At 44.4% G+C, this 18,282-nt stretch overlaps 2 protein-coding genes across 2 annotated transcripts in view; both read right to left on the bottom strand.

Annotated features, from left to right (window-relative positions):
- LOC103181475 (probable E3 SUMO-protein ligase RNF212) overlaps positions 1–1,879 on the bottom strand; it is a 37,602-nt gene extending 35,723 nt beyond the window's left edge. Inside the window, exon 1 of the mRNA XM_007897986.2 lies at positions 1,738–1,879. Coding sequence (XP_007896177.2) covers positions 1,738–1,879 — 142 coding nt within the window. The remainder of the gene's footprint in view (positions 1–1,737) is intronic.
- Positions 1,880–4,066: 2,187 nt separating this feature from the next.
- On the bottom strand, positions 4,067–17,146 carry LOC103181473 (transmembrane emp24 domain-containing protein 11). The gene is made up of 5 exons (XM_007897985.2): positions 16,991–17,146; positions 14,945–15,045; positions 13,517–13,642; positions 12,385–12,531; positions 4,067–4,649 (listed from the first exon to the last, which is right to left on the bottom strand). The coding sequence occupies exons 1-5, from the start codon at positions 17,142–17,144 to the stop codon at positions 4,500–4,502; spliced, it is 678 nt and encodes a 225-aa protein (XP_007896176.1). The 5' UTR covers positions 17,145–17,146; the 3' UTR covers positions 4,067–4,499.
- Between the last annotated feature and the right edge of the window lie 1,136 nt (positions 17,147–18,282).

The raw sequence follows: 18,282 nt of genomic DNA, 5'->3' as shown, positions 1-18,282 counted from the left end.
TTTATTACCTTTTACAGTAATTCCTTTCCAAACATTATGCATTATATCGGCAAGGAAGACCAATAAACTTTTTTCTGAATAATACTTGCACTAAAAGAATTCCCAAACATACCTATTGAAATCTCCCTTAATACATAATAAAATCCATAATCATAGTGTGACTAACATTTGTCATTTTTTCTCAGCTTGTAGTTTTCAGACAAGTCACCAAAAGATCTCAAAGTAATAATAATAATAACCCTAATTCTTGCATTTGATATATCTTATATCCCAAACACCTCATCGTATTGGTGAGACGTCTCAAAGCATATCACAGAATATATTATAATTATAATATATTCACAGTGTCTCCGCTCAAGCTCTGTCGTCTATCAGTGACAGGCTCTGTAAGTAGTACACTCAGTCCAGTCTCTTGGTTTGCTTCAGTGTCCAGTACACGCATAATTATATAGAAAGCATGTGACCTGGGGAAGTGTACTGCGAAAGTTACTTTTGGAGTCTTACAGACCAGGTTTTCTGAGTTAAATCCTATGGAGTCCCCTCAACCTTCACCCCTCAACAAGCATTGTAGCTTAGTGGTTAGCACTCGTCTTACAAGCAAGAGGATCTCGGTTCAATTCCCAGGCAGAGTGAAACATTGGGCAAGAGTCCTTACTGACATGTCTGTTTGCTTAGCAGTAAGTAGGAACCCGGTTGTTAGTCGATTAGAAGGCCTGCTGTGTTTCGCCCACAAAATATACTGTCAATTCCCTTTAAAGTATACTCTGTGAAGCGCTTTGAGATGTCTGGAAGACACGAGCTAAGGCGCTATATCAAATGCAAGGATTAGTATATTGTAAAATGTTATACAATAAATAAGTGATAATAATATCATGGGATATCACGGCTCCCCCCCAGCCCCATAGTGAGGCTCCCCCCAGCCCTGCGGTGAGGCTCAGGCCTGTCCCGCGGCGAGGCTCAGGCCTGCCCCGCGGTGAGGCTCAGGCCTGCCCCGCGGTGAGGCTCCCCCCAGCCCCGCGGTGAGGCTCAGGCCTGCCCCGCGGTGAGGCTCAGGCCTCTCCCGCGGTGAGGCTCAGGCCTCTCCCGCGGTGAGGCTCAGGCCTCTCCCGCGGTGAGGCTCAGGCCTGCCCCGCGGTGAGGCTCAGGCCTGTCCCGCGGCGAGGCTCAGGCCTGTCCCGCGGCGAGGCTCAGGCCTGCCCCGCGGCGAGGCTCAGGCCTGCCCCGCGGCGAGGCTCAGGCCTGTCCCGCGGCGAGGCTCAGGCCTGCCCCGCGGTGAGGCTCCCCCCAGCCCCGCGGTGAGGCTCAGGCCTGCCCCGCGGTGAGGCTCAGGCCTCTCCCGCGGTGAGGCTCAGGCCTCTCCCACGGTGAGGCTCAGGCCTGCCCCGCGGTGAGGCTCAGGCCTGTCCCGCGGCGAGGCTCAGGCCTGTCCCGCGGCGAGGCTCAGGCTTGTCCCGCGGTGAGGCTCAGGCCTGCCCCGCGGTGAGGCTCAGGCCTGCCCCGCGGTGAGGCTCAGGCCTCTCCCGCGGTGAGGCTCAGGCTTGTCCCGCGGTGAGGCTCAGGCCTGTCCCGCGGCGAGGCTCAGGCCTGTCCCGCGGCGAGGCTCAGGCCTGTCCCGCGGCGAGGCTCAGGCCTGCCCCGCAGACAGGATGCCACCCAGAAGCCTCTGGAGTCAGACGTGCCAAAAGTAAAACAAACACATTGGCTTTTACAGCGGAAGCACACCCGAGCCGCGGGTACCTGGGGACCAGCTGCTCAGCGCCGGCTGTTCCCTTGGCGACGCCGCCCTCACACCTCCATCGATGCGGCTGCGCAGTGACGAGCGACTCACCACCAGACTCGCGCGGGGTGGAGCGAGGACCACGACTGCGCCTGCGCACATCCCAGGATCACGTGACCGTCCGCCACCGCCCCCCCCCCCCCCCCGTGGGGCGCCTGCGCAGTCTGGGTCGTGGGTGACAAACTGAGAGTGTTCGTCAACACAGACAGCGAGTTGCTATGTGCAGCCTCACAGCCACATGATGGTGTCAGGCCGGGCCTCAACAACAACAACAACAACAAATTGCATTTAAGCCCTATCTTGCCCAAGAGGCCCAATATAACTGCAAATTGTTATGTAGCTCATCTCAAGATGGTGGACAGTTAAGGGTTTGATCTTGAGTTGGGGGTCGAGGGGGTGGGAGAACGATGGAAAGAAAGCGCGGTCACATTGCAAGGTCTTGAGATGGGCTCTGAAGGAGGCAGGGGGTGAGGCAAGGCCCAGGGGCTCCGGGTGAAATTCCAGAGGGTGGGGGCCGCAGGGCTGAAGGCCTTGGAGCAGGCCATTCCCCGCCAAAGGGAGGGAATGGGAAGGTTGGTAAGGTGTGCGTAGATCGCAGGGGTTAGGGAGGAGCAAGACCGTGAAGGGCTTTGTAAGTGAGGATGCGGATTTTAAACTTGCAACAGCAATTTACTCTTACACACCAGTCCTTCACGTTTAAGAGCTGACCAGCATAGGCCAAACAGCCTCCTTCTGTGCTGCAAATATCTGGTCCTAACGTCTCAAAAACACTGGGAGAAACGACCATTGTTCAACTTCACTAGAAAATTATTTTGATATGCATGTGAGTCTGAAACCTTAAAATCAATTAAAAATAGTCAGCTATGAGAGCATGCATATGTGCAACTCCAGCTGATTTGGATATTCTTTAATCATGGTGATGGATTTCCACGTATGTCAGATATTCAACAGACCACCCAAAAAAATTCATTGAGGCAGCTGTAAAATCTGGGTGACAGACTGGTTCAGTTGGTTGCACTCTCCTCTGAGTCAGAAGATTGGGGGTTGAAGTCCCTCATCAGGACTTTTAGTTCATATAGTCTTTGCTGACACTCCAATGCAGTGCTCCCTCGTTAAAAAAATCTTTCTGACATTGACTGTCTGGCTAAAACATGGACAAATTATCATATTATTGCCGGTTGCAGAAACTTTTAAGCATCTATAGAGCCATATGAATCACCAGCTCTTCGATACATTCAGCCAGTGCACCCTAATGATGTAAACTCAGCAGTGAAACTCTAGAGGACTTTATTTAGGTGACTCACACCAAAACAGTCATTATTCATTTGTCAGAGTACTTCTAATATAAATTTGAAAAATCAAATCAAATTAGCACATAAACATAAATATTTTATTATTAATGATAGTAATCCTTGCATTTGACATAGAGCTTTATCACATTGTCAAACCATCTGAAAGCATTTCACGGATTTTACTGTAAAATGTGGTGACTTTTGTAGGTGAAAGCGGCAGCTGAGCAACATCCAGAAATAGCCATGAAGTGAATGAATAATTTCATGTGTATTAATCTATTCAGCCATTCTGAGTGGTAATTGTCTCAAGTTGTTAACCAACCATAATACACTTTGTCTTCTGAAAATAACCTGCTGAATGTCATATTATTCAATCATCATTTTTTATGTCATCTTTATAATGTCAAAGAATTCATTTCATTCTACATTGTGAAAGTGAATTGAATTGTATGATTTCTATCTGCCAATTGACAAAATGCAGTTATAGACAGCAGCTGGAAGGCCTTGTATTGCTCAACTGGAAAAAAGAACTATCAATAACCAATTGGTTTGGAAGCCAGCCAGCTGCACTTGGCACATTTATTTGTTTCTCAATTGAGAAAAAGCTGCTGCAATTACATAGGAAGATAGGAATTGTACAAGAGCAGAAAGACCATTTGATCCATATGGTTAGTTCAATTTTCTAAATACAGTTATTCTTATCTCTCATATCCCGTCTTCCATCCTCACCACTAACATACACCATCCAATTCCTTCACAGAATCACACTTGGGTCTAATTTGTGATAATAACAGTATTTTTGTATTTGACATAGCATGTTTCACGTCTGCAGGAAAAGAACTTAAAGAACTTCGCAGGATTTCCTTTAAAATACAGTGACTGTATTTTGTGGTCAATAAGTGATACTGTGTTTCAAAAGTGGATTTCTTGCACAGATTAGTTGCCACATTTGTCTATTTGACAACATTCACTTTATTAGTAATTAATTTTATTTTGTAAAGAGCTTTGAAACGTTTTATTCTATGTGAAAAGAGCTATAAGCTAATATTGGATTTTTATCAGCGTGATAGAGTTGGGTAACAGAAATATTAAGAGATTTGGCGAACAGTTGAGGAATTGTGATTAAAAGATCTGCCAAGATCTAATAAATTAGTGGAACACTCCCGATAGATTGAATGGACTCTTAATTGTAGTTAATTGGTATTTACAATTTGCATGTATTGGATGCATGTAATTTGCCCTCCAGTTTTTTTATGGACTCTGCAGACTAGCATTTGGGGTTTGACAGACAAAAATTCCCGATTCAATCTTCACAACCCAAGATTCACAAACTGGAAGTCCCCATTAAAGCAATAAACTCAGTTTGTGAATATAATGTAGCACAAATACCATAATAATAATAAAAAACTGCTCCTACAGCATGCATTATGTCAGACTAGCTTTTTGGCAATCAAGAAATCTTTCATGTGCTTCATTTGCCAGACTCCCACTGAAAGTAGGATAATGGTTTGAATGACGGCCCACCACAATACATTGTTGTTGGTGTCTTCACTGGTTTGGCGAAATTGTTCTTCACGTGTCTGTAAATCAGAAAGAAGATTCATGGTTTTGCTTCAATGATCCTGTGCACTGAAAATATGTTTCTAAGAACCACAGTGAATTCTGAATTCACTTTATTGTGATTGTAAGATTTTCACTAAAAGTCATAATTCTTCACTCATTTCAATTACAACACAATTCACTTCAATACGAGTGAAATTTATGTAAGAGTGAAATGTATGTAACGCTTTTCACGTTGGAAGGATAGGAGGATATCTCAAAGCACAGCTGTCTGGGCACCCGAGCTGGGGGGAGGTGGTATGCTGTGGCGTGGGGGGTGGGTGGGTGGTTGTTGAGAAGACAATCAAAGCTTATTCAAAGAACTAAGTCTAAAGACAGGCTTTACAAATTGTCTTCCCTCTTCCTGCATCATCCCCTGTTGCAATTATGCTCAACTTCCTGTCTCCTACTCAATCCTATTCTTAATAATAATAATAATAATAATAATAATAATAATAATAATAATAATAATAATAATAATAATAATAATGCTTGCATTTGATATAGCGCTTTTCACGTCGGGAGGATGTCCCAGGCTAGTCTGACATAAAGCTTCACAGAATATACTGAAAGCGCTTCACAGAATATACTGTAAAGTGAATTGACTGTATATTTGTGGGCGAATGCGGCAGCCAATTGCGCACAGCAATGTCCCGCAAACAATCGTAGATTGAAAATGACCAATTTATTATTGTTTTTAGTTTTTGGAGGGATTATTTCTTCCCTAGAACCTCAAGACAGTGGAAGTCCTTAGCTTCCCAGGGACTCTAAAGGGCAATTCTAAGGCAGACATTGATAGGAATTGTTTTGCACAGAGGGTTTAACACATGGAAAAGGTTATCAGGAAGAATGGTTGAGGCCAGGATGTTGGATTAATTTAAGAAACAGCTTGATGCTGTACAGGCTGAGATCAAAATGAGTTGAAGGCCTTCTTCATCTGCAGCTTTCATGTGATCTGGACTGCAGCAATTCCACTCTGCTTCACCATATACTGCCTTCAAATGAAACAATGCCTCTTTGCCACTTGGCATAAAGGCTTCCTCAGTCCTCATTGTTGAAAAATAAAACAGAGGCATCTTGATTCTGAAATTGCCTGAGAGAGAAGCCACCCTCAAAGCTGGAGGGGCCCATTCAGTCCCAAACCTACCATCAAGGTCAGATTTTTAATAAAATGTCCAAATTGTGCCTCTATCCTTGTCACATCGAACACCTCCTCCCTCCTCCAATCTCTCATGACACAGAAGGTGTAAAGGGTGCCATCTCTGGTCTCAACTACTCTATTCCTAACCCCTCAGGAATGGGAAATCTAAAACTAGCTGGCATTACGTCTGCTGGTACCTGCAAGCTTAAGAAACATGTATTTTAACAGTCAATAGTGACCAAGTGACAATAATTTCAACATCCCTGTAATGGTGATTATCAATGTCACAGGTCTATGAGCTGACGAGTTGATAGGATAGATGTTGATAGGCTATTCCCACTTGCTGATAGACCAAAATTACAGGGCATAAATATAATAATAATATAATAATAATAATAATCCTTGCATTTGATATAGCGCGTTTCACGACGGGAGGACGTCCCAAAGCGCTTCACAGAACACACTGTAAAGTGAATTGACTGTATATTTGCGGGCGAACGCGGCAGCCAATTGCGCACAGCAATGTCCCACAAACAGTCGTAGATTGAAAATGACCAATTTATTATTGTTTTTGGTTTTGGAGGGATTATTATTAGGCTCTGTGTGGAGTAAGGAAACTTGCCCAAGGTTTCGCCCTCTGCCTGGAATTGAACTCAGGTCTCTCACTTGCAAAGCGAGTGCTCTAACCACTGAGCTACAGGACTCCACAATATCCCAAATATTGACTCCAAAATATAAGAGCCAATTGCAGATCTAATAGGAAGTTTTGGAAGAAATTCTTCATTCATTGTGGTGAGAATATGGAACTCACTGCTGGAAGCTGTGGTTGAAGTAAAAAGCATCAATGTAGTTGAGGAAAATGAATAAATGAGAGAAAAGGGAATAGAGGGGTATAGGTGAGGGGAATAGGTGGAGTGTGGGGTGGGGAGTCACGAGCAAAATCAACACCAGCGCAGACTAGTTGAGCCAAACAGCTTGTTTCTATATTTATCACTCTATGTAACTCTATATGTACATTTACCAAAATGAGCCTCAGTGGCAGCATTTTGCACTCAAAGGAGTTCAAAAAGATGATGTCTTGTCGCTGTGGATCAATAGCAATGAGCAATTCTCTGGATTGCTGGATGTTTGAACAGATGTTTTTTTGTCACAACGGGGTCAAAACTGTGCAATTCCTAACCACATTCCTCTGTTCTTTAATTAGGGAATGGAATGTGTTTAGCAACACTGCAATTTTGACCCCTATCGCTTTTTTTTACACATAGAAACCCCAAAGTGCCTGAAATATGACAACTCTGTCTGTTCAGAAATTAAACCAAGACTAGCCTGACCCAGCTGCTGAAAGTGGTTCACAGTTGAGTTTGGCAACAGGTCCCAGCAGAAGCTAACACTGAAACCATTGGCCAGACATTCTGATTCCCTTATAAAATCAAGACTGCACTACAGGGACTTATAAATACTCTCGACTTTTGTGCTTAAATTCTCTGGCTCATTCAGCATGTTCATTGCGAAAAGACACTTAGATTTACTGATTCTGCTTGGTTTAACACTAACATCTTCACAGCACTGTAAAACTTTATATTTATCTCCCCACTTAAAGTCATTGCAGAAAGCAGATTGACCATGATGGTTAACCCCCCCACCCCCTCCACCACCAACACCCAACATAAATATCCTGCATCTGTAACATATTAAGCAATTGTTTACATTCTCCGCACACAAACATTTTGGATTCAGCTTGTTATTCACAGTAAACTCTTGCCAGGAAAAGAGCTGGCGGGGAATGTTTATAGAGATCTTTGTATATTGCCCCTTTAATTGTCTTCCTTGCTCTTTCTGAGGTGATGACTTATGGTCACCATCAGTCTTCCTAAGTACACCCTCTCCTCCCCCGATGGCCACTTTTTTAAATTGAGTGTCATTCAGCTCTTATCTACGAAGGCATATCACAGCACGTTATCCAAAGATCAGTTCCTCCCAATAGCTCAGTGGGAACAATGCACTGTTTGGTATGGTATGGAGCCATACACTCTATATACTCAAATCTAAGGAGACCCAAATGTAAGGCACAGGCAGATTTTAGAGAGCTTGAGAGGAAAAAAAGGGATCACTTTACTGTAATTCCAAGTGGCCACAGACACACCTGATTTTGGAGGTACTTGTCCACCTCCAAGTACCTCCAAAATCAGGTGTTCATTAGAATCGATGGCCACTTGGATTTGCAATAAAGTGTAGCATTTTCACCTCTGAGTATGAAGGTTGTCGCTTCAAACCCCATGTTGGGACTGACAGTATAGGCTGACAGTCCAGTGCCAGGCAGAGGCTGTGCTGCGCTGTTGGAGGCATCATCTTTTGGATGAGATGTTAAAGCAAGTTTTCAACTACATGTTCAGGTGGATGTTAAAGATTCCATAGCACTATTTGAAAAGAGAAGGGAGTTTCCCTCGGAGTCCTGGTCTGCAATCCCCCAGATGAAATTGTTCTTTTACTTCATGGCTGTTTGTAGCTCTATGCAAATTGGCTGTTGCATCCGCTCACAAAATAAACAGTCACTACAATTTACCGTATGTCCTGTGAAGCATCCCGAGAGGTCCTTCTGATGTGAAAGGTGCTATGTCAAATGTAAGTTTATTTTACAAAACATTTTAATGAAAGAAAATCCAAAAAAATCTTAGATTCCAGTAAATAGGATACAGACCTCATCTGTATTGATTTAGTGCCAGTTGCAGGAGCTCTACAGTTCACATTTGTGTCCCCTGCAGGGGAAAATCAGCCAGAGCCCTGTCCACAACCAACATTCAATCAGGTGTCACTATACAGTAACCAGAGGCAGTAAATTTGGCCAATTTTTACATACAAACATAGGAATGTACAAAATCAAGTGAGACTATTGAAGTCCATCTTGCTAGTCCACATTTTTTAAAAATCGTATCGTTCTATCAACCGAAGTCCAGGCTGAGATTGCTGCACAGTGCTGGGAGGTGAAGAGCTTCAGATGAGATGTTAAAACAAATAAAGTCCTTTCTGTCTGTTCAGGTGGATACTAAAGGTCCCAGAAAATGAAGGGAGGTTCTTACAATATCCTCACCAATAATTTTCCAAATTACTTGGTGATTCGTCTCATGGCTGTTTGCAGAAGGTTGCTGCTTGCAAAATGGCAGCTAAATTTGGCTGACAGATTTGGCCGGACCATGTCAAATCCTACCGCTCCGCCCTCGCCTCCGCTAAATCATCATTCTACTCCAAGACAATCTTGGAGGCCAAGGACAACACCAAGCTCCTCTTCTCCATCACAAACCGACTCCTCCGCCCACCCTCTCATGCCTCACCCATCCCCACCTCTAATGCCAACTGCAAAGCAATGCTGGAATTTCCTCGAATCCAAAGTCAAGGGAGTCCGCTCAGCTGCCTCTGCCACTGCAACTGCTACCCGCTCCCAATCTTCTCCTCCCACCCCAGCCCCTACCCATCCCTCCCTCCACACCTTTGAACCTGTCTCCCCTTCCTCTCTCATCGCTAGCATAACCCGTATGAAACCCGCCACCTGCTCCCTCGACCCCATCCCTACGCCCCTTCCTTACCTCCCAGCTCCACCTCCTTGCACCTTTACTCACTGACATTGACAACCTCTCCCTGTCCTCTGGTACTGTTCACACCCCTTTAAAAACTGCTGTCATCACTCCTATCCTTAAAGAACCCTCCCTGGACCTTTCTCTACTCCCTTCCTACCGCCCCATCTCTAACTTCCCCTTCCTCTCCAAGGTCTTGGAACAAGTTGTTGCTTCTCAGCTTCGCTCCTTCCCCTCCCACTACTCCCTTCTCGAACCCTTCCAAAGGGTTTCCGTGCCGCCCACAGCACAGAAACCGCCCTGGTCAAAGTGACAAATGACGTTCTGTCCACCTGCGACCAGGGCTCCCTCTGCCTCCTCGTCCTCCTTGACCTCTCTGCTGCTTTCGACACCGTCAACCACTCTATCTTCATCCACTGCCTCTCCTCTCACCTCAACCTCCACGGCGCTGTCCTTGATTGGTTCAGATTGTACCTCTCACACCACCTGCACTTCATCTTCTCAAACAGCTTCTAGTCCCCGGACCGTCTCATGCGGGGTTCCTCAGGTCTCTGTCCTTGGTCCCCTCCTCTTCAACATCTATATGCTCCCCCTTGGTGACATCATCCACAGACATGGGGTCAACTTCCACATGTATGTGGATGACACCCAACTGTACCTCTCTGCCTCCACCCTTGACTCCAGGACCACTGCTGTCCTGACAGAATGTCTGTCAGACATCAAGTCCTGGATGAGAGCGAACTTTCTTCAGTTGAATGTCAACAAGCACCGAGGCTCTCCTGATTGGTTCCTGTCAGAGCCTCCTCACCTCAGGCGCTGACAGCATCACCATCCATGGTTGCACACTCCACCTTGCTAAGCCAGTCTGGAACCATGGGGTCTTGTTTGACCCTCAACTATCGTTTCTACCCCATATCTCTGCCATGACTCGCTCTGCCTTCCCCAACCTCCGCAACGTCACCTGGCTCTGCCACTGTCTCACACCGCAGGCCACCGAAACCCTCATACACGTCCTCGTTACATTCGAGGCTCGACTCTGCAAACTCACTGCTTGTCGGCCTCCCCAACTCTTCTATTCACAGGCTGCAGATCATCCAGAACTCTGCAGCCCATGTCCTCTCTCACACTTGGCTCCGCAACCCTATCACCCCCATCCTCGCCCAACTCCACTGGCTTCCAATCACACAGAGGATACAGTTCAAGATCCTGGTCCTCACCTTCAAAGCCCTCCATGGTCTTGCTCCCCTCTACCTCTCCAACCTCCTAACCCCCTACCACCCTGTTTGCTCCCTCTGCTCAACGGGCTCCGCCTTGCTTCACATCCTCTGCCTTGCTCGCCCCATTATCGGCGGATGGGCCTTCCGCCACTCTGCACCCAATCTCTGGAACTCCATCCCGCAGTCCCTCCATCTCGCCCCTTCCCTCACCACCTTCAACACCCAACTCAAGACACTCCTCTTCAACCGTGCTTTCAATCTCCCTGCTTCCCCCCTTGCCCTCCACCCTCCCCCACCCAATCCTCAGCTCGGGTCCATAACTCTGTCTGTCCAACGCCTTGGGACATCCTCCCGACATGAAAGGCACTATACAAATGTAATTTTGTTGTTATTGTTGTAACTTTCCTACAAATACACAGTCACTACACTTTACAACAAATCCTGTGTATTGCTTTAAGACATCCTCCTGACGTGAAAGGAGCGATGTTAAATATTTTTTGTTTTTATTTTGTTATTATTATGAACAGGAATTCCCTTTGAAACACTTGGAGATGTTTCCATGTTACCAGCACTGTATTAAATACAAGGATTATTATTATAACCCTCAATTGAATTCTTCACCAAATAGCTATTTAATTCCCTCTTGAATTTGTCTGCACAAACTACCTCTGCAACCTTACTGGGTCATCTAATATATATTTTCACCATAAAGTAATTCAGTTGGTTCTATTTGTTAATATATTTTCTGAACTTGAGACCATATACTTGTCTCTGTTCCAATTGCATTGGCCTCCACCTTGTAAGAATGATACTAAACACCTTACTTGTTTAATATATGGCTCAATACCATATCAAGAGACTCAGCAAGGAAGTGGGTGATGGCCATGTAGTTATTTGGGCATGTAGAGCCGAGCTTATATATTACTTGGTGATTCGCCTCATGGCTGTTAGGGGGACGATACTGTGTGAGGGAATGAGATGGGGATGAAGATGGGTGATCTGGTCAAGATGTAGGAAAATGTTCTTTCTTGAGGATCAGATGTAAAGAATGAAGGAGAGCTGAGGGTTGAACCAAACGCCAAGATTGTGCTCTGTTCAGTGAGTTGGAGAGAGAAGCCAGGTTCCTTGAGGAAGTTGGAGCCAGCACTTCACATATGCTGAAGAAATATTGTTAGTTACCAACATACAGCAGAGCAGAACAGAACTTGGAAACTATTTTGTCAGTTAAAAGTATGTAAGATTAAACAAATGTTTTACTGTAATTCACTGAAAATTCTGGACTATCTACATGACTTAGAATTAAATAATTTACCTCAGAAATGTTCATTTATAATAATATAATAATTCTTGCATTGATACAGCGCTTTTCACGTCTTCTAGACGTCTCAAAGTGCTTCACAGAATACACTGTAAAGTGAATTGATTGAATATTTGTGGGCGAAAAGCAGCAGCCAATTGCGCACAGCAGTGTCCTACAAACAGTCATGGATTGAAGTGACCAATTTATTATTGTTTTTGTTTTTTGGAGGGATTATTATTAGGCGTGTGGAATCGAACCCAGGTTTCTCACTTGCGAGGCGATTAGGGTCTGAATCGTTCTCACCCCTCTGTCACCTCCAGACTTTACTTCTCCCATCAACATATTTCATCTGGATTGCTTACTTCTGGATTATTTAATCTCAAAATAGTTTGATCATTTATCATCTGAATACTTATAGGCTGTGCCAGTTTGTTGGCACAGTAAATACCTTGACATACTTTGCCCACTGGTGCCATGGTTCTGACTTACCCTCTGGTAATTTTGCTGTTTGCCAATTTGGCGAATCCGCTCTACCACATGTTGGATTCTCTCCTCAACCTCATCCATTTTGTCCTTGGTTTCAGCAAGAGACTCATCAATGGGAGGCTCCCCAACCTGAACATCCAAATGGACACGCTGCAAAGCAAACGCCCATGGGGAAGAGGAGAGAGAAATGGGTACAGTACTGTAAATGAAGAATACACGCTTGATGTCAACAGCTTTCTGCCTTTCTGGATTCTATTTTGAGTGTTTTGTAATCCGCTACACTTCACAGAATGTTTTAACATTACGCCATTAGGGTCATTGAGAAAAGTTTATCCTTTTCTTTTCAAATTGGGGCCAACAATGAGTAAACAAAGGAGTCAGAATGGAAAAAACTCTACTCTGTTATCAAAATGAAAGCATTTCCAAAAGGCTGTGTACAGATCTAGGACCTTTGTGTTTTATTCAGCTGACTGCCAAATCAAGCATTGCATTTACCACTGAACCAGTGAGCGTTCAGCTATGCCCGTATTCTCTCCAGTGTAGTTGAACCACATTGAGACATCCTCCCAGTGTGAAAGAAGGATGTGTCAAAGTACCCACTGGATCTCGATTCCTGAAACCCCCCACCTCCTTCAAGGCCTGTGTCAAGACCTTCCTCTTTGACTGGGCTTCGGCCACACTCCTACCCCCACTCCCCCTACCCTGCAACTCTCTTGATTCTAACCCCCACCTCAGGTGCAATCCCTTAGCTGTGTAGCATCTGTAAAGTGAATTGACTGTATATTTGTGGGCGAATGCGGCAGCCAATTGCGCACAGTAATGTCCCACAAACAGCCGTAGATTGAAAAAGACCAATTTTTATTATTATTTTTGGTTTTGGAGGGATTATTATTAGGCTCTATGTGGAATAAGGAAACTTGCCCAAGGTTTCGCGCTGCCTGGAATTGAACTCAGGTCTCTTGCTTGCAAAGCGAGTGCTCTAACCACTGAGCTACAGGACTCCAGGGCTCCAATGACTTGGAGCTTTAAAGCAATTGAGACTTCCTTTTCATTTATTCTAATAATTCCATTCTTCTGAGAAAAGGAACATTTGCATTGCATTTAGGTCAGAAGAAATGCTAATACATTTTCTTACCAGCTTATTTCCAGCAAATACCGCTAATTGGGTTGAATTGGATATCAGGCAGATGTAGTGTTCTCCTGGCAAGTGTGAGGTGAACGTAAAACGACTCTCTGAACCGTATAACTTATGCATCATTGTCTGTTATAACATGAGAAAAACAAGTGACTAGACAGTGTTTATTTGTCAATGTAGATCTTATGTGAATGGAAAAATAGCTCCTATAAATAATCCTTGCATTTGATATTACCTTATCGTGTTGAAATGTCTCAGAGCACTTCAGAGTTTTCTGTAGAATTTAGTGACTGCATTTTTGGGCAAATGCGGCTGTCAATTTGTGCACAACACTTGTCTACAAATGTGAAGTGAATGATCAGTTGTTTTAGATGGAAGATGATTGGCCAGGACATCAGGAGAAACTCCCGTTTTCATCAAAGTGTCATTGGGTTCTTTAGCATCCATCTGAACAGGTGCAGGGAACCTCCATTTAATGTCTGATCTGAAGGATGGCATCTCTGATGATGCAAAACTACCCCAGCACTGCATTGGCGTCTCAGCCTAGATTGTGAGCTCAAAGCTCCAATCTAGGGCTGGAACGCACAACTGTCTGACTCAGAGGCGAGTGTTACCAACTGAGCAGCCCAGCCACATTTCTATATATCAACCCATACCGAATACTTAATTCCAATCTATAGCATCATCCTGTTCCATTGCAGCATCAAGATGTTTCTTAAATGATTCCCAGAGTTTTATGTCTAGTGGATTCAAGGGACAAAATCCCTGCTCATGGGCCTTTGTTTGGGAAACCATTGCAGTAAAATACCTACTTCCACGATAAAGTATTTGCACAATTTTTAGAAATGTCTCTTGTTACGGTTCAAAAATATTTGCATTAAGGGAAATAAGACAACAAACTTAGCAAAGTATCAACATGACATAGTTTAGCAAAAGGCAAGTCACCTGTTCAATGATGAGAGCAAAGGGGAAGGTTAGAAGGAATTTCTTTACAAATTCTTAGCATGTGGAATGCCCAAACAGATGTGATGTCGAGGCATAATCCATATTTGCTTTCAAGAGGAAATTAAATAGATACCCAAAAAGGAATCATTTGCATGAGTATGGGGGAAAAGACAAGTAAATGGGACTGAATGGATGGCTCTTTCAACACAGACATGATGAGCCAAAATGCTTTCTATGCTGTAAATTTCTGTAGTTTTAAATCACAGCAGGGCTCAACATTCCCACCTGACTGTCAAAAGTTGGAATATGTTTAGCCAGTTGTTGGCTGTGTAGCTAGATGGGGAGTCCCATGGAATCTTCACTGCTGTCACCAAATCTATACTCAGCAGACACTAAGCCACTGGGAGTCCAAAGTTCATTTTACAAAGGAGAGCATTGCTGAGGTGATGAGCTATGAAATAGTTAAAAACAAAGGTGTTGTACCTTTCCATCCGGTCCTTTGATAGTCACAAACATACCCAAACCTGGTGCGGAGGAAAGAAAGCCATGGGCAAGAAAATCCCACGCCTGCATTTTGTACCTTCCTAAAACAAAAGAAGAAGGTTCAAACTCAAATGATCTGGCTTTCATTCAAATATCTGTAGCATTGGCAAGAAGAGATGATTTTTTAAGTGTTATTAATCTAATTTGAAACTGAACTTTGAAGTTTAATCCGTGTGAAATAACAAGGCTGTGGGCAGCGAAATGACCAAGGACGCTCACAGATAAGCACCATTATTATTGTGAAATGTTGATCCTGGCATCATATCTCTCTCTGAGTCCCTTCTTCGCGCCCCCCAACCCCAGAGGCAATCAAAGAGGTATATTTTAAGGTGGGATTTGAAGATAGATAGAGAGGGAATGAGGTGAGATAACTATTTTGTTTGTGCAAATAGACATGGTTAAAAAAATCCTTTAAGTATCTTGGCATGTCTTCCTGACGTGAAAGTTGTTATATAAATGCAAGTTATTGTTTGTTGGTGTTTAAGCGATCTCGCTGTTCAATATCCACAGCAACAGAACAAGAACCATTGATTGCATTTGGCCTACAATTTTAAGATATAATGTAAGATGTTTTGGTGAGATGAAAAGGTGCTTATGCAAGGATAATTGGTATTTTTAAGTGTTTTTGTTAAGTTATTGATATTTTTATTTTAAAGTAAATATGCTTTTGCAAGTAAAGATGGCACCAGCACGCTGCCCATAACAGCCATAGTTGACCGGAACTGGCTCAGTTGGTAGAACTCTCGTCTCTGAATCAGAAGGTTGCGGGTTCGTGTCAGGACCTGGAACTCATTTATCCAGTCTGACACTCCAATGCAGTGCTGGGAAGTGTGCTGCATTGTTAGAGATGCCGTCCTTCGGATGAGATGTTAAACAGAGGTTCCACCTGCCTGTTCAGGTGGACGTTAAAAATCCCATGGCACGATTTGAAAAGAGGAAGGAGTTTCTCCCAACGTCCTGGCCAACAATCCCCCAAATAAAATTGGTCACTCACTCCATTGTTGTTTGTGGGACATTGCTGTGAACATATTGGCTGCTGTGTTGACCCACAAAGCATAATCACTCCACTTTACAGTATCCGGTGAAGCACTTTGGGACGTATTCCTGACATGAAAGGCATTCTACCAAATGCAAGGATTATGATTATTAATAGGACACCAAGAGAAGCCTCCCTTCACTTTTGATAGTATTGTGGTACTTTGATGTCCGCCTGAAACAAGTAGATGGGAGCTCAGTCCAAAGAACAATACCCCGAGCACTGAAGTGGAATTAATAACAACAACAAGAAATTACATTTGTATTGCACCTTTCACGTCAGGAGGACGTCCCAAGGCACTGAGCAATCAGGAATTTGGACCCGAGCAGGGGATTGGGATCAGGATGGGTGGAGGGCAGTGAGGGCAGGGATACGAGTTTGAGTGAAGGCGCGGTCGAAGAGCAAGGTCTTGAGATGTGCCTTGAAGGAAGCAAAGGAGGAGTGAGGTGAAGGGACTGTGGGATGGAGTTCTAAAGGGTGGGGACAGAGAGGCTGAAGGCCTGACTGCTGGGCAGCGGATGTGAATCAGGCCAGAGCCTGCTGAGCGGAGGTAGTGGACAGGTTGATATGGGTTTAGCGGGTCACAGAGGTAGGAAGGAGCAAAGTGCAGGAGAGAACACGAAGTGCAGAGTTCCAAATAATCTGCAGCTTGTGGAGGGAAGAGTTGGGAATGCTGACAAGCAGGGAATTGGCGTAGTCGAGCTTAGGTGTGATAAATGCAAGGATGAGGGTTTTGGCAGCCTGAGGGGTGAGGCAGTGGCAGAGCCCGGTGATGTTGCAGAGGTGGGGGAAGGCAGAGCTGGTTATGGTACAGCTGTGAAAGGACAGTTGAGGACCAAATAAGATGCCAAGGTTCCTGACTGGCTCAGTGAGGTGGAGTGTGCATCTCATACAGCAGCAAGAGTGCTATAGATTGAGCCAAATGGACTCAATAAATACAGTAGACTTACCTGTAACCAGAGTATCGACAGGGATATCCTCTATAATGCATTTTTCTTCTCGTTCTCCTTGATGAAAATAGAGAGCAAAAGAAAGGCCCCAACAGGAACTCCACAGAAACACTAGCAATGGACACTTCATGCTAATACAGAACTCCAGTTGCATTGAGAGACACTTACATCAACAGAGGAGGGGGAAAGCACTGTAGTAACACGTCACACAAAAACAGAGGGTGGATTTTCCCTGAATCTTGATCTTTGGCATTGACTTTGGTGCATTGGGAATGTTGTCATGTTATAAGCGCCACCCAGTGGAAGCATCGCTTTGGTTGCAATCTGTGCAGCTGGACCTACAATAGTTACCAATGTTAATACAACAAAATATTTTATGTATGCCTGTTGTAATAATTGCATTTGATATAACACATTTCATGTCGGAAGGACGTCTCCAAGCGCTTCATAGAATTTACTGCAAAATGGTAGTGACTGTATTTTTTGTAGGCATATGCATGTATATATATGCGCTCACCTACATCTCTGACCTGCTGTCTCCCTACCAACCTATCCGCTCCCTCCGTTCAGCGGGCTCCGGCCTGCTCCATGTCTCCCTCCTGACCAGCCCTACCATCAGTGGCCCAGCTTTCAGCCTCTCTGCCCCCACACTCTGGAACTCCATCCTTTGCCTCATTTCTTCCCTTGCCTGCTTCAAGGCCGATCTCAAAACCCTCTTCTTCGATCGTACCTTCGGTCGCCCTCCCACCCCTCTGCCTTCCCTCACCCACGCCCCACCCCTCTCCCATGCTCGGGTCCTGACCCCTGACTATCCAGCGCCTTGGGACATCCTCCCGACGTGAAAGGCTTTCTATAAATGTAATTTTGTTGTTGTTATATATATGTATATGGATTCATAGATTTTCAAATGTTCTGTTTAATATGATTTTATTTACAATAGGGATGGCAACTTATTCCTTTTAGGACTTCAAAACATCTTATCACATTGAGATTTCTCAAAATGAGTCACTGGTTATGTTTGCTTTGGTGACTGTTTCTGTAGATAAAAACACAGCAGCTATTTATACCAGTGTGAGCCCACAATCAGCCACAGTATGAATGATGAATTTATTTGGAGGATTGTCAGCCAGCACACCAGGAAAAACTCTTCTAATTTCTAAGCATTGCTGTGGAATCTTTTAATATCTGTCCACCTGATCAGGCAAACAGGAGCGCAGTTTAATTATCCTCAAGCCACACCTTTAACTGTGCAGTGCAGTTAAAGTAAAAACCTGATTATCTGGGGATCTGAA

This window comes from Callorhinchus milii, unplaced genomic scaffold, assembly GCF_018977255.1.
Source record: "Callorhinchus milii isolate IMCB2004 unplaced genomic scaffold, IMCB_Cmil_1.0 Scaffold1, whole genome shotgun sequence".
Lineage (NCBI taxonomy): Eukaryota > Metazoa > Chordata > Chondrichthyes > Chimaeriformes > Callorhinchidae > Callorhinchus > Callorhinchus milii.
The sequence above is the reverse complement of the archived record's forward strand: the minus strand, read 5'-3'. Positions and strand labels throughout refer to the sequence as shown.

Excerpts from the sequence above, each read along its gene's own strand:
- LOC103181473 (XM_007897985.2), bottom strand. The coding sequence starts at position 17,144 with ATGCAACTGGAGTTCTGTATTAGCATGAAGTGTCCATTGCTAGTGTTT. Across the intron at positions 15,046-16,990 it reads TGTCGATACTCTGGTTACAG|GAAGGTACAAAATGCAGGCG; the intron begins GTAAGTCTACTG and ends CTTTTGTTTTAG. Across the intron at positions 12,532-13,516 it reads TATTTGCTGGAAATAAGCTG|CGTGTCCATTTGGATGTTCA; the intron begins GTAAGAAAATGT and ends TTTGCTTTGCAG.